Genomic DNA, 16,473 nt, shown 5'->3' with positions numbered 1-16,473 from the left:
TGTTTTAACGTGGTACAATTTCGTTTCTAATTATTTATTCGTCTACATAAAATTTACACGGAAAACTAACCAAACAAAGAAGGACTTCCCTATAAAAATGTAAATGAATTTGCCGAATAGAGTACCCGACCAGACCCTCAAACAGTTATTGCAAAGTGACGTAAAAGTAGAATTTATAAACAGTATCTTTTATGGGGACTAAGTTCAAAGTTCTTATCTCGTCTGGAAATCCAAACCTTTGCATGTGTGCTGTCTTGTTTTATTTTATTTCTAAATGTCAAGGTCAAGACCAGGGTTTGCCATTGATTATCAGCACCTGGTACAAAGTCTATGTGTACTTTAAACACATTTTTGTCGTCGTCGATTATAATTATTATTTTTTTTAATTATTTCTACTTCTGTGGGGATATTTTGTAATGTTAAGTTTACTATTAAAACTTGCTCGAGATTCCTGACGTAGAATGACCAATTTGAAAATATATTGGTATTGGTTTCAATTGGTTTTATGAATGTTGACGGATTTCAAAAGTCGGTGTGAAATATCAAGAAGATAGTGTTCAGACAAGTATTCATTGGCCTGAAAGAATTATATCATTTATCCATCTGCACCATGAGAACTGATTTATTCAACAGGTCATAGTTTTCCTTTCCTCGTTTGTCTACCCGGACTTGACTTTTTTTTTGAGCAACTCGGCGGGTGTTTCTAGAAAAGCAGAGGACGCTTACCCTACCGGTGCACCTGGTCCATGCTCCGAGTTTTTAGTGGAGTTCGAGTTGCTCATTTGCTTTTGTATGTATCATTTTAGTTACTTTGTGTTCTTTGTTGAGTATGTATGTTTTCCATGTCTGGTCTTTGTCCCTGGATTACATTCTTTTGATTACCGGTATAACCTTGGTTCCCTTGATTACTCTTTAACATCATATGGCACATATAATTCCTGCATTTCAGAATTAGAATATTGGGTCAATCGAAAAGACTCTGTCTTGTTCAAGTTTGTTAATATGCTAGCTCATAAAAGCAACAGCCAGTATGATGTAATGACTCTCCAGTAAGTACATTGATCTGATTCGAGCGTTTGCTAGAAGAAGTGGTGACTGTCAAAGTCTTTCGTACGACCCGGTACTTATTTATCGAAACTCCCCCACTAAAGTGTGCACGCTACCACAAGACCATCACAATGTTTGTCAGCTACGATTTACATTACGTTAGGTAAAATCGTGTTAAATCAGATTTAAACGTAGAATGCTAACATTACTTGCATTATATACTTTATTTTTGTACTTGATAAATTGTTTGTTTATTGCAGTTGTTATTAATCTTCTTTCTTTCTTTCACCTGTTGTTTCAAAATTGTGTACAAGGTCAAAGAGGTGAACGTGAAGGTAACTACGTCGTTTTAAGATCACGTTTACGAAGATTCCATTCCAACTGCCCTATCCTATATGTTCCATGGTACATGTTCTATCCATATTTACAATCGTCAAATATGTAAACCAAAAACAACAACAATAAAAACATAATAGTCACAGACATAAAACAGTGGGTAAACATGGTATAAAAAACGCCATTTTGAAATTTGCACCAACAGATTAAAAACACAAGATCATACATTTCACTTTTGTAAACTGGAATATAATTTCTGTGAAATGCAGATAACTCCTGCCAAAAACCTAATTTGTTTAACATTCTATTGATTTTTTTTGTGCAATCCAGTGATGCAGAGATCAAATAACGGTCTTTGCATATAAAGAAAGTATCCTTGAGTGAAATTGTAATGTCATATCGGTGGGGTTTAGACATGCATGCTAAGAGATGCCAGACATAAGGATATGTATACCACTCCTATGATGTTTTATTATCAATAACTGGAAACTTAAACTACATGCACATATATAAGCAATAAAATCTCTAAACGAAATTGATTATACGAATTTCACATGTAAAGAAACAGCGAGAATTAGGGCTTAAAATGCTATAATACTAGTGTTTTAACGTTCCAACTGTTACAATTGCATAACGTGTAATATAAAAAAACATCCGTAAACGTGATTTCGCATTTACATAGGCATTCGAGCTTGTATGTGCCCTTCAGCTCAGAGGTTACAATAGAGAATGTCGAATCAAAATTTACCATCATTTATAAAGGAGTTCTATCGTTATTTTCAACTAAAGCTCCTTTTTAAGGAGCCATTGGTTTCTTACTATACCCTTGTCTTTCATGCATTTGTAGTACAAACAGTAGAATACATTTATAGAAATATCTATAAAATGGAAGAGTTCTCCTTAAAAAAACTACTTTTATTACTTTGTGTGTGTTATTTTAGTTATGTTATTGTCTTTGTTGTCTCTCTCTGTTTTCTCTGTCCGGTCTTTGTCCCTAGGCTACATTCTTTTGAGTTGTGTTAGAATCTTGGATCCCTTGATTGCTTCCTAAAGAAACACCAAACCTGTCGTCAAAACAAAAAAAGGAATTGTATACCTTAAAGTTGAGTGGTAAGCAATAAGGTCAAGATAAAAGATGTAGACATTTATAATATTTTCCAATATCCATAAACCTTTTATTTGGTCAGCCTGTTTTGTCGGTATTTTTGTATTTTATAACCTCTGGTTCGATGCCACTGCTGGTGGACCGAAAGTCCTGGAAGTTATTAGCCAACTAAGTAGTCGGACTTGTGTGACCCCGTAAAATATCTGATTATATTGCAAATTTCAAAACACTGAAGCACCATTCCTTGTTCTGTATATGGTAGAACCTCTCGGTGATGGATTTGGCTTCCTATTTCGATAGTTTTGGTTTTGAGTACTTTTTGTACACAATTAGTTTCTGGATTAAGATATTGCTTCTTTTATTCTTATGCTGCTGGTGAGAGCACATGTACACCGTAATTTGCGATATATGTGATAGGTATTTTTCTATTTTGAAGCAAATTGACGTTCGTTATTTTAGCACTGCGGTTTTCAAAATTATTTACTTAGATTAATAGGATTATAAAAGCTGCGGTAACATATTTTATGCAAAAACATTTCAAGTAAATATATATAAATATTACGCTAAAGCTCCGAATGTTACATTTCGCCTCAGAAATAGTTAAGTAATTTCCAATATGCTCAGAGCTGTACTTTTACTTGGACTTGTAGGAATATTCGTTGGCCAACCAGGCGGCTGGACTGATTACCATGGAAAAGTACCGGATGTTGTTCTTAATGCAGTAAGGATGACGCTTTCTTCTGTGGAAAATATAATAGTGGTACACATGGAGCTCATTAATGTCCGTACTCAGGTATGTGGAGCGATTTATTTTATACGTATGCTGTAAACTATCCATTCTATGGTGTAAAGAAATTGAAAAATTGAAAATGGTAATGGGCTGTTCTATGGGGGAATAGAAATTTTGAATAAGGAAAATTAAGGAAAATCAGTGCAAAAAATAATTACTTGCATTAAAGTTGAATTTAAATTCATTAATAAAAATAGTTTAAATGTTGGAAAAGTTGAGCATGTGAATGATATTGTAATAATAAAAACAAATGCAATGCGAGTTCTTATTGGGAGTGTTGATTGTTCTATGGGGAATGGGGAATCCTTTTTGGGCAATGGAGATGGAGATAAATTGGGAACGAGGGAGTGGTAAATGATGGTTGTTCGAAGTTTATACCATTCAAGAGCTGTATAAAAGTTAGTTCAAGGAATTATGCATGTAGACGTTTGGCAACCCTTTTTAAGACAGTGCATCAAGTTGTAAAAACAAAAAGTACATTTAGACAATTACGGGTACGTTTTAAAAATCTAAAAAAAAAAGCTATAAAGTACACCTTTCGCTTTAATGTGTAGCAATATTTGCTGTTAATTCGAAATATCAAATGATCATGCAATGTTAAAGGAAACGTGACACAAAAGTATCATTTTTAAACGTTTATATTTATAAAAACTATAGTGTGTTTAGATACGAGTACAGCAAACGTTTTCTCGTCAGGTTAGCGATAAATAAAGTTAGAATGAGTTATCTGCGTTAGCACAATCTATTTAATATGCATAAATGAAAACCTGAAGTAACACCCACTTAATATATTTGGGAGTGCTACGTCACTGGTTCTCAATCTCCATTTGGATGCATTGAAAATATATACACGTGCCCGAAAAAAATTATGATTGATTGATTATTGGGGTATAACGTCCGAGCAGCAATATTTCAGCTATATTCAGACGATGAACATGAAATGGATGATAAAATGAACATGAAATGATGATGACACGAAAAAAAAGGATGGGACACAAGGATAATAGGGTAGAAAAATTTTGATTGCCACTAGAAAAAGGGAGCAGTGGGTAAGGTCGGGTAATTTAGCCTCCTGTGGCGGAGTGCAAAGGTTCCTACTCCTATCGAATACCGCAGCAGGCTTCTTTAACGTCCCAGGAACGTGACATATTTCCCAACACGGTGCACCACTATGGTTTGCGGTCAGGTTTTCCGAATTATAGCCTGACAACCTCAGCATGTAACACGCCAGGGGTATCCCAGTCCACCACCTGGGGCACACATCCCAGTTGCTCTGTGGGCAGAGCGCCTAGCCCCCGGCTAGGTTTCTGAGCACTATTTAGTCGCCTTTTACCACAAGCTTAGCGCTGCTGCAGGCCTATTCTTTTAACACCCGGACCTGCACGGGGCCGAAAAAATTAACGAATCTTCGAAAATAGCTTGTATATATGATGCAGAGTGGTCCAATGATCTGTGTATGAGTGCGATAATCGTGTTTAGAAAGTAATATATTAAAAAGACTAAAGTTCTTCTTGTTTTCTGTCGGCTTTTCATTTCCGTTAGGCATACATCACCCCGAGGCGAAGACACAACTACTTTGCACACTATTTTTAGGACTTGAACAGGAGGGTACAACTAAAATAGTGTCACTCTATGTATCGTTCTTTCTTTGCCGCTGAGTTATATCAGTTGACAAGCCCGGTAGACTTAATTATGGCCAAGAGAAAGCATGGGCGGCTTCTTTTATCTTTACGTGGTTCGGTGACTCGTGACACAGGTGTCGACGTAGGTGTATGACTTCGATAATTGAAATATAATTGCATTTTTTACGAATTTTGTAATAAAACAATTTACATGGAGAATTTGACAAAATGCACAGTTTATAACAGGTAACCCTAGTTTAAGGGAGCTTTTCTGGTACGAACAATATTTTATAGGCCAGTTAGAGGAAGCTTCAGTACGAAACCCTTATGGGTTCTCAAACAAAATGATAAAAAAAAAACAATAAAAATAAACATGTTCGTATTATCCTATAGCTGTACTTGCGGGGTACTGGTACACTTGTCAGGAATAATGTCCCGTAAAAAGGGGTGAAATCAATATTTTCATTGAAGATACAGATTGGAACAGTTTAGAATGTGAATTCAATTTACTTTATGTAAAAATTAAAATCGAACATGACAGAACATAATGAAATATTTTTATGTAATCTTCGAAAAGAAGTGGTGTCGTCTCTTTGTGGATTCTAGTCTTCATACAAGTAATAGTTAAATATTTCTGTCATTGTTTATCATTTTCTTCTCGAAGTGGTTTAAATTGATACGACTGTAAGTATATATTCGCTGGCGAACCAAAACTTTCAATATTTTCACTCTCAGCTCTAGAAATCCTGTAAAATGTGCAGAAGCCCCATGCATTTCAACCGCTCGATCTATGAATTGAGAACCAAAGACGTAGCAGTCACGTGACCACGTGTCTAATTAAAGTATGGCTTGCAATTGGGTCATCGTCGATTTTGAATCAACTTATCTTCAATTAAATGACGTAAGTGACTGCAATGGGTGTTTTTATTATATATGTTAGGTGTAATAAATCAGATAAACCAAACCAAAAATTGAAAAAAAACATTTCTTGTGTCATGTCTCCTTTAATAAATAAACTATGGTCTAACTTCGGACTACCATTGTAAACCTACATCGTATAAAGTTTTAAGTACCATCGTTGTAATACGCTTAGAAAAAAATTAATTACAGGCATTGAATTAAGACAAAAACTTATATTTACGATTCTACTTTTTATGAGGTTTGATTGTTTATTTGGCAATTACCTAATATTTCCACATTATAAACAAATCACAACTTTCATCTGCAGGTTGTGGCTGGTACGAACTATGCGTTTGATGTTAGAGTCATCTCGATCAATTCATTAGTGAGTTTATATCCATTACAAGAAAAGTGCATATTTTCAAGGAAAGGACATGATTTACAAATAAGTGTTCACAGTTTTCAAAGTCTGCCCTTTCTATTGTATAGCAGATTATATTTGACTTTGTACAATGTTTTTTATTAAAGTCATCACTCTACAGAGGGTCTTCAAATTTAAATACAATATTGTTCGTACATTTGTATGTACTTAAAAAAGATCATACCTAATAACGAAGCCACTTTTTTACTCGTCTTACAAATTCATGTTAAAACTTGTATTAAAAATGCCAAACAAAATTTTAATGTAATGTATACATCTCATCTTTTGATCAGTTTTAAAGAGTTTCAACACAATCTAGATATGGAACAATTACAATTATTTAGTTCGGTGACCACTTATTTTCTTTAATTATGTGAAATAAAAACTGTGCAAAGCGTTTAACTGCCTGACATTTCTTTATTTTTCAGTCCATTTTTTGTCACTTCCAAGTGTACGTAAACTTAACTGGAAATGCGAGTGTAACAGCACATAGTTGTTGAAAGAAGGTAAACAGTAGTATACAGAATGTACATTTTTTATTCTGTTGGATGTTTAAGTTGCAAATACATGTTTAAGAATCAAGTGAACATCAATAATCAAGTATAAATTAGTTTTCGTCAAAGTAAATGTCTGTAATATGGCTGATCAATCGCCACCATGGATCTATATCTGATTCCTTTTTAACTGAGTATCACTCCGTAAGCGTATAATTTTGTTGTGCAGGATGTGAAAAAGTTAAGGGCCATAAGCATTATTAATTACAAATCTGCGATGCCGATTACGGCGTCATTTACCTATTTTACCAATGAGTTAGATGTTAGTACCGAGGATGCGGAGGTATAAACCTTTTAAAATTGGCAGATAAACCTTCTGCGCAGTAGAGTGATAGATGATTTCATTTCATTTAACAGGACGATGTTGCTCTGTTATGTTTCAAAGGCAAGGACCAGAGGAAAGGGAGGTCGTTCCGATTAGAAGACTCAACAAACTTCTTCTTTTATCTATCAATAATATATGTATGCATTAAAACATCGTCTTTTCAAAATTAATTACAGTGCTTTAAAAAATTAGTTATCATCAGATATTGACTTATTTAATGGTCATTTTCCTCTGAGATCCTGGAAACCTTTATCACAATTTATCAAAACGTTTTACAAATATATTACCATTAATGAAAATATTAGAATTGTAAAAAGGATACCAACAACAATAAAATGTAAATGAATAAAAATAGAAATAAAAAAGTTTCTTCTGTACGAAATATGCTTTACGGAATTCGTCAGTTCAAGATTCCGGTTTACTTTGTTCAAAGAGTAATCAAGGGAACCTAGGTTATAGCTGTAATCAAAAGAATGCAATCCAGGGACAAAGACCAGACATGGAAATCAGACACACACAACAAAGAACATAAAGTAACTAAAATCATACAGACAAAGTAATAAAAGCAAATGAGCAAAATAAGTTCAAAAGGACACTATAATTATCATATTACATATTTAAGAGAATCATGAAAACAAACAGTAACGTCTAATAGATATATCTTACACATACAATATTGTTTCGGCTTAGAAATTACTGGAAAAAAAAACATAAACTCCATTTTTCCCTGTACCAATTATCAGTGCGTAATCGTTCTTTTTAATTTACGAGGTGTATGGGCCATAATTATGTTCATTGATAATTCCAGATTGAAACAGGTTCACATTTGAAATACTTGTAAGCCTATCAAAAATTGGTTTGTATTGGAATCTTAATTTTCTTATTTAAAGAGAGTCATGCATGTTTTATTACTCCAACCTATACATAAGTTTCAGTAAATGAAAGGTCTTAGTTTTAATTTGAGGCCTTGATTTTCCCAAATGAAGAAAACAACTAACTTTTCCTCCTTTCATTTGATTCTATAATTTATTGTATACGCTAGCACTGACTATCAAAAAAACTTAAGTGTCGGTCTCTGTAAGAATCAGGCAGTAGGTGAAACATGGTATGAAAAAAAACCATCATTTTGATAGTGTAATTTGACTATTTACATCATCTGAATCAACGAAAATAGACAAGATTTTCCATATCATGCTGGACCATTGAGTTACAATTTCACTGAAATGCAGTGAAAATGAATATTTCAAGGTCAGATAACTCTGTCAATAACCTCATTTTTCTAAGATCCTATCGAAAATTTCTGTGCAAACCCAGTCATGCAGAGATCAAATAATGCTCTTGTCAAATAGAGAAAACATCGTTGAGTGATATTTTATTGTCTGATCGGTGGGGTTTTGACATGCATGTTTCTGATATTGCCCACTTTGCCTGATTCTTACAAACACTCACGCTTAAGTGTTCAGTTCCTTAATGAAGAATCAATTTTTAAAAATAATGCTGTCTCATTTTGTAGCCATCGTGCTAACATTTGGCATTTGTTTTGGTTTTTTTTTTAAGTTGCATTTCGTCATTACGAACAATTGCATATTATTAACATAGTTTTAGTTTCCCATTTTCGTTCTAGTCTAGATTTTACATCATATGAACAACTTGATGTTTGTTTTAGAAAAACAAAAGACGGTAACGCTACTGATTAAACAATTATGACTTTTTACGAAAATTTGTAGGATACTTTATGAATATCATACGAGTATTCTTCGTTTTTCAGTTTAATAAGTGCATAAAAATAAATCTAAAAAATAAATCATTGCCAATCTACATATACAAACAGTATAAAAAGAACTGATGCTACTTCAATGACTGTGGTAAGAAGCCTTTTACAAAGATGCACTTTCAAAAATAGATACACGAACAAAACATTCATAGAAAGCAATGTATAACGATATTTGGCATATTTGCGTCTTTTGAACATGAGTGATGCTCACTGCTGCATGTAACAATGAAAATACAAATGTTTTTTTACTAGATACAAAAATACAATCATATTTATTGAAAATTTAGATATGCGGTACAAGTGTTTCAAGGGGCAACCTCTAGTCAACAGAATTAGAATCAAATATATAGGTAGGTCTAAATCTATACATTAACTTATAGTAATCAAAACCAAAATTATCGACATAGGAAGCCAAATACATCACCAAGAGGTTCTACCATCACCAAGAGGTTCTACCATCACCAAGAGGTTCTACCATGTGCAAAATAACGCCTCTGATTTTCATACATATGGTAAATAAAATCTGATATAACAAGGCTTTCTGCTGAGTTGATGAATATCCACGGGAACCTTTGATCCACCTGCAGTAATTCATTTAAACTAATTTCATATACCTTTAAACGAAGAAGTGGATATACAAACGTTTCATGCGAGGGAAATCATTTAGATAAATGCAGGCTGAGATTACCAAAAAAAGAGAACAAGTCGCATAAATGATCAAAATAGCTTACACAGGAACGAGCAACATGAAACCATATGAAAAATTGTGAACTGAGGGGTTCCAGCATGATAGTACTTTCTGCTACTTACAATATCCCAACTTTCTGCCTGTGTTATGTCTAGTTAAAGGGAAAGAAAATATATGCCAGACTGAGGTAACAAAGCCATGTCATTTATCTTCAATGTAAGCAGCCAAATGATTCGGTGTAGAAGTCGTAAGACAAGTGGGTTGTGTTTATGTTTATGTTTAACAAATAAATGCTTTTAAGCTTATTGAGACTTAGTACATTCATTCGATAATGAAATAAACGGTTTTATTATTCTCATTACAAGTATTTCCGTGTTTCGAGTAAACACACTATCAATTGCAAGGAAACATTTTATTACACAATAGGGTTTATTCTATTACATGATAAACTGAAACCGGACAGATATTTTTGATAGGAAATGAGTTTTCCATTTCGTATTTCCTTTTAAAAAGCTATAAATACTATACACTAATCTCCTTCTGTAACATATGGCATAGGAAAGTAAATAAACCAAGGAAGATGTTTAAAACTATATTATTTCTATGTTTTGTTGGATTCAGCCTTGGTAGCCTCCTAGGTGGATGGAGGGATTACCATGGGAAAGTTCCTGAATCTGTTATTGCTGTAGTAAAACAAAAATACAGGGTGGAACATAACATTCAAGTAACGAAGATAAAGATTCATAATGTAAAGACACAGGTATAGTTTGAGTAATGATTAATTGATTGTGTGTATATTTTAGGTACATTTGTGTATTAGGTTCTTTCATCATCCGGTCAATATCTATGTCATTATGTCATATCCTATATTTCACTTATATTAATTTTGTTAGATTGATGAATATATCTGATGCAAAAACTTTTTTTAGAGTGTCATTAATATTATATAACAATAAAAAAAATCTGTGTCCCTTAGAGATGTAAGTTCACACCCTAATACATGGAACAAATGTCCGCTAACAAAAATTATATTAGTTTATCTGACGACACAGGTGTGGTCACAGAAAGAAACTGTAAGAACACAAACATATCATACACGTGTGTTCTACTTGTGTTTCTTGCTTCGCAGTATGAGAACGGGAAGTTTACATGAAATGATTACACATCGCATTTGTACAATTTCGGATATTTGAAGTATGTCAAAATCAGTGGCAGTGAATATTTGAGGATTAGCGACTAAGATTTCAGTCTTTGATTTTATCCTGGTATGGAATTCTATGAGCATCTTGATCATTGTTTCTGTAAAAGCAAAGGTCACTTACCCTTATAGTACACCTGGTCCATACTCAAAGTTGTAGTTGAGTACCAGGTCCACGTGTATTGTTTATTCTTTTAGTTGTGTTTTGATAATTTTGGATGCTAATTGTGTCTGTTTTGCTGGTCTTTTTTTTTTGTTCCCGGATTATGAATACTTTTCTCGTTGTAATCATGCCTTCCTTTTTTTCTACTTTAAGGTTGTAGCCGGAACAAACTATTCCTTTGATGCCTGCGTTAATGATGATCAGGTATTGACATTTATATATATAGTAAACTTTAAGGAGGTAGACCTAGGGTAAGGGACATATCTCATGAAATTAGTGATATATTTCTATTATATTCAATTTCACCAATGCCTTTCAAGTTTTCGTTTGAAACAGAATAAAATGAATCCAAGTTATAATTAGATGCTTATATAAGATTGATGTAAAATGCTGCATACAAACGTTCCAATGATTTTAAGAGTTGAGTCCCTTACCCTAGGTCTACAACCTTAAGATTAATTATGTTTTTTTTTTTTTCAGCTGCTTTTTCTTTTTTTTCTTCTTTTCTTTTCTTCTTTTTCCATATCGTAAATACATAATTATTCAAAACAAATATTCAAGACACTATTTCAGAGTGCTTCGAGGGAATCTAACATACTGCTGTTATTACGTGTCTAAATTTATAATTCCTTCATTTAAAAGTTTTGTCTGTTTCAGGCTAAGAAATGTAACTTCGAGGTATATGTAAACTTGAGTGGTATTGCTCAAGTTACGTCTGAACAGTGTTCATAGTTGGTAAGTTACATGTAATAATAATTATGCAGGGGCGGATCCAGGCATTTTGAAAAGGAGGGGTTCCTCTGAAAGGGGTTGTTAGGACATATTACACCTTTTTTTCAAGTTTACACATGAAAATGACAATTTTCCAATAAGTAGAAGGGATGATAACCCCCTGCAACCCCGCTGGATCCGCCTCTGATATGCAAGTCTCATGTATTTTCTGCATATATAATGCATATCAGTATAGTTTCACACTATATCTTTTTACAGACACTATAAAAGAAATTGATATAGAAAACCTTGTGTAACTGAAAACGGCTCTAAATAGGACACTCATATCATTTTTTTTTCATGGAAACCTGAATACCTGTCTAAACCAAACAAAATTCCCAGACACAAAAAGGTAAGGTTTAGACAGGATTTACTGTACATAATGTGTGCTAAGCAATCGGTGTACATCAATTTTGACAACAAAAAAACGGAATAAAGTAAATTGTTTGAAATGTAATCAATATAAAAATGTTTTTGATTTATCATTTCAACTCATTACCAACATTTTTTGTTGTTGTTGTTTTTTGCAGGAATAGAACCAAGAGTCAACCAAGTTCAAAGCCTGGAGAAACGATTTTTTTCTATTCACTTATAACATCCTTTATTAGATACTAGTGAAAAAATCACATAGATTACTGTAATGATCTATTTCATCGTTGTATAAAGTTGTCATTTTATCGGATTGCTTGATCGAACATTCCACAGTTACACATTTAAGGCACAGATCATTCTCTTCGCGAGGGGAGAGATTTTATGTTGAGTTAGAATTATTTTCCGCACCAGCACGAAATAATATTTGTTATAGTAGCAGACGGAGCTTTAAATTTTATTTTAAAATCTACATTGTTAAGTAATGGGGAAAATATGGAATCATATTGTTTTTCTGTCCGTGGCTGAGTAAGAAAAACATTTTTGGCTCAAACTAGGAATAATGTTTTTTTTTCAATATAATCACACCCCACCCCCCTTTTTCCATAGTATAAAAATGGTCGGTGCCTGACGATCAAAACAAAATAAACATGGATTTTTGTCATTTGTTGGTTATTCTCGCGGGTATTTGATGACCGCCATATAATAAATATCTGCTTTTCAAGCGATAATTTCCACTTTTAAAGAATTTGAGTACGATTTGATTTGATGAATGTTCATTGTTGGTGAATAAGTTAAACAAAAAAATGGCCAGATTCTAGTAGGAGATCATTCAACTCATTATTGGGACTAAAAGATTTGTTAGAAACAGAATGAGAGAATGTAAATATTTTGGTTCGTTTGGTGAGCGTCGCACTTGCTAAAAAAAACTTTATAATATTATATTTTACAGACAAATTATTTTTTCCATTATTCTATTCACACCCCATCATTGCAGGGCCACTTATATGTTTTGTTCCATTACTTTTGTCATTTCTCAAGCGATTAAGTTCAAGCTTCTATTTTCATATGTTTATTATTATAACACAATAAAACTGCATATTAGCTTTTAACTTGTAATGCTTTATAAACTACCTTGCTACGCAAATTTTAAAAAAGCAACCGATTAAACGGTTTTTTCTCTGAAACATTTAGTATAAAAATTCCATCCGACATCACTGTCTAACTGTATATCCTTAAATATGCCTTCGGTAACTTTCAAAAGCTCACATCTGAAAAGGGTAAAGTATTTCAATGTAACACTAACATGCATTAATCTTGATTGGAAAAAAAAGTGCAGCAATACATTTCTGGAAAATGAGAATAAAAAACTCGTTCACGTTTGATACAAAAATAAACAATCATATATATATTGGAAATTTCGATATGTTGTAAACGTGTTTCAAGGAGTAACCACCAGCATCAGAATCAAATATGATGTGCATACAATGCAAGGAATAAAGCCTCTGTGTTTTAGATATCTTGAAATTTGTAATACTAGTACTGCAAAATGTGACATTTTAAGTACGTGTTAAATTTCAACAAGTGTTAAAAATTTAAATTAATAAATATCTCACAATAAAGTAAACAGTAAACCATTGAAAATCAATATACATGTATTTGGTTGATGTCATGTAAAGATAAAAATGTAACCAGACAAATAGATTCTTTATTGAATGTACTTACTAATGGTCAAGAAGCCTTATCTAACAGAAAAAGAGTTAACGAAAGAAGTTATATTTTCAATATTTTAAAAATAAGTGGTGCAGAGCAGAGACCTGTGCGGTGTTACTGTTACACATTTAGAATGTCTGGTACTTCTGTTGTCGTTTATTGACTGGACGCATGTGTCTAATACTTTAGTTCATTGTGCTTTGTAATTATGGATACGTCCATCATTTATTTCATGTAATGATATCCTTTATTGAATTTTGTACATCTAAACATACTTTTCTGTTTTAGTTTTAAGTTTGTACTGCTCATGATTGGTCGTCAAATTGACAATTAAAGATATCTTTAGTTCTGTTCTGTTTGTGTAAAAGTAAATTTTTACCGACGAGGAGACATTCGAGGCCATAAACCTCAGCAAAAAATGAATGCAGACGAAAATGGTCACATTTAAGACTATAGTATAAAAACGTGCGTTGTGTGTTCTTACTCCAGCAATGCTAGAGGTTGTCTGGCAAGCTGTTTTCGGACTTGATGGAGGAACGGACTTCCAACATCTTACGTTGTAGGAGCAAAAATGTTCTATGACATTTTTGTCTTTTGAAAGGTGAAGAACATATTAGATGGGATAACCATTGATTTCACTATATGGTTTGAATAGTATATTTGTATTAGTGTATACATCAAAATATTAAACGTTGGTGATTTCATAGCCATGTTTATCATTTACTAAATCCGTTTGTCCCGACTCAAAAAGTTGACCGGGAGGCAAATCTCTATGCAAACAGTTGCACAGACTGATAAATAACGGACCATTAAAGAATAAAAAAAAACACGAGGATTGTCCTGGTATTTGTTTTATGACACTTGCTGAGGAACAAGGTACACCTATCTCAAAATAGATTCGATGAGTATTCAGGGTAACCAAAAATCAAAAGAATGCAATTCAGGGATACAGACAAGACAGGGGAAACACACCAGAACAAAGAACATGAAATTAACCAAATAACACGTACAAAGAAACAAAATTAAACATACAACCTGGACTCTACTAACAAAACTGACAGCATGGACCAGGTGCACCGGTATGAAAAGCGTCGTCTGCTTTTCTAGAATCACCCTCCGAATTGTTCATAAAATGTCATCCTGTGTAGATGAAAGAGAATAGGAACTGTGATACTACATACAAGTTTAAAAATACCGATGAAATTAATATTGAAATCAATGTATGCTGAACACGTGTTTCAGGGATAAACCTCTCATCAGCAGCATTCGAAACAAGTAGCGAGTTCAAGATTTACGCAAGAGTAAATTGTATTCGAGAAGTTCTCAAAAACAAAACATTTCGAAATAGAAAGCAAAATCAAGCACCAATGAGTTCTACCGCAGAATATCAGAGCTACTTTATTGTAATGTTAATACTAATTACGAGACGAAGCTTCAGTGCTTTCAGAGTTTTGCACTTTGTGCTACGACAAACCTCGTTAAATTAAAATTTGATGGATAGACCGTGGTCAGAAAAGCCTGGCTATTGGGTTGGTGAATACCCCAGGGGATCTATGGTTCATAAGCATCGTTCCGGTAATTTCTAAATACAAATTACTGCTTTATACTCAATTGGAAATTTCCTGTAGAATAACAAACTATCTTTTGAAAATTAGAAACTAATGTGTTCAAATTTATCACAATAGTGTTATAAACTGTATCAATAAAATTCGTATGTCATATGTCCTGAACTTGTGGATCGTTACGGTGTATCCATCTGTATCATGAAAACTCAGTCTGATTTGTTCAACGTGTCATAGTTTTCCTTTCCTCTTTCGTCTACCCCGTACTTTACTTTTTATGAGCAGCACATACGAAGAAACAGAAGGAAATGAGCCATCGGGACTCCACTAAAAACGAGAGCATGGTACAGATGCACTGGTAGGGTAAGCGTCTTCTGTTTTTCTCGAAACACCCACTGAGTTGCTCATAAAACGTCATATCCGGGAAAGGCGGAATTGAAGAAATGAAAACTTTAACACTATAACAAAGGGGAAGTAAGGCATATATAAATTAAATAAATTTTACTAATATTCAAATTAACATATTATCAAGTTAACTGTAAGCAACAGGTCTATTGTCTTTCTGATTCGTAACTTGCATGACCATTAACAATATAGATCTGTTAATGCCAATTATCCAGGAAGCGTCCAATCAAGGTTACATGTAGGAAATGTGTTCACTGCTTAGGGCATAGATGAATTTGATTTATCTGACCTTTCCATCATTATGTACTCACAATAGCAGTCAATCAATAAAATTAAAAATCTTTGCAAGATTCTGAAGTAACTGGGCATCAGAAAGAAGTAATCCTTTTCCCATGATTGTGTTGTGCAATAATTACTTAAAATTAGACTTATGAAACTAAGCTATTCACTAAAAACTGGGATCATGAAGCAAGTGCCAGTGGCGGATACTGTGGAGCTTCCCCCCTCCCCCCTTTAGAAAAAAATTATTGAAAAATTGTGTGTGTTAAATCATGAAAAACACTCACTTTGTGATCCTCACCGGTGATCCTGTCAAGAAATTTTTTTGGAAGGGCTCCCCCTTACCTCTGGATCCGCCCTTGGGTGCACCGGTATGGTATAAGCCTCCTTTGCTTCAGTAACGTCCGCCGAGTGTGATCATAAAATTTCACGTCGGAGATAGACAAACACT

The 16,473-nt window shown here is 33.6% G+C and overlaps 2 protein-coding genes across 2 annotated transcripts; both read left to right on the top strand.

Annotated features, from left to right (window-relative positions):
* Positions 1-3,072: 3,072 nt before the first annotated feature.
* LOC148610599 (uncharacterized) lies at positions 3,073-7,270 on the top strand. Its single transcript, XM_088595781.1, has 4 exons — positions 3,073-3,281; positions 6,129-6,185; positions 6,650-6,727; positions 7,133-7,270. The coding sequence occupies exons 1-3, from the start codon at positions 3,105-3,107 to the stop codon at positions 6,719-6,721; spliced, it is 306 nt and encodes a 101-aa protein (XP_088451907.1). The 5' UTR covers positions 3,073-3,104; the 3' UTR covers positions 6,722-6,727; positions 7,133-7,270.
* A 2,800-nt stretch (positions 7,271-10,070) lies between these two features.
* On the top strand, positions 10,071-14,125 carry LOC148610598 (uncharacterized). The gene is made up of 4 exons (XM_088595780.1): positions 10,071-10,322; positions 11,077-11,127; positions 11,581-11,658; positions 12,225-14,125. The coding sequence occupies exons 1-3, from the start codon at positions 10,143-10,145 to the stop codon at positions 11,653-11,655; spliced, it is 306 nt and encodes a 101-aa protein (XP_088451906.1). The 5' UTR covers positions 10,071-10,142; the 3' UTR covers positions 11,656-11,658; positions 12,225-14,125.
* The last annotated feature ends 2,348 nt before the right edge of the window (positions 14,126-16,473 follow it).

Source organism: Perna viridis, chromosome 8, assembly GCF_037379345.1.
Source record: "Perna viridis isolate PV_CMFRI_1.1 ecotype Kerala chromosome 8, ASM3737934v1, whole genome shotgun sequence".
NCBI lineage: Eukaryota > Metazoa > Mollusca > Bivalvia > Mytilida > Mytilidae > Perna > Perna viridis.
The sequence above is the reverse complement of the archived record's forward strand: the minus strand, read 5'-3'. Positions and strand labels throughout refer to the sequence as shown.

Excerpts from the sequence above, each read along its gene's own strand:
- LOC148610598 (XM_088595780.1), top strand. The coding sequence starts at position 10,143 with ATGTTTAAAACTATATTATTTCTATGTTTTGTTGGATTCAGCCTTGGT. Across the intron at positions 10,323-11,076 it reads TTCATAATGTAAAGACACAG|GTTGTAGCCGGAACAAACTA; the intron begins GTATAGTTTGAG and ends TTCTACTTTAAG. Across the intron at positions 11,128-11,580 it reads CCTGCGTTAATGATGATCAG|GCTAAGAAATGTAACTTCGA; the intron begins GTATTGACATTT and ends TGTCTGTTTCAG.
- LOC148610599 (XM_088595781.1), top strand. The coding sequence starts at position 3,105 with ATGCTCAGAGCTGTACTTTTACTTGGACTTGTAGGAATATTCGTTGGC. Across the intron at positions 3,282-6,128 it reads TCATTAATGTCCGTACTCAG|GTTGTGGCTGGTACGAACTA; the intron begins GTATGTGGAGCG and ends TTTCATCTGCAG. Across the intron at positions 6,186-6,649 it reads TCATCTCGATCAATTCATTA|TCCATTTTTTGTCACTTCCA; the intron begins GTGAGTTTATAT and ends TTTATTTTTCAG.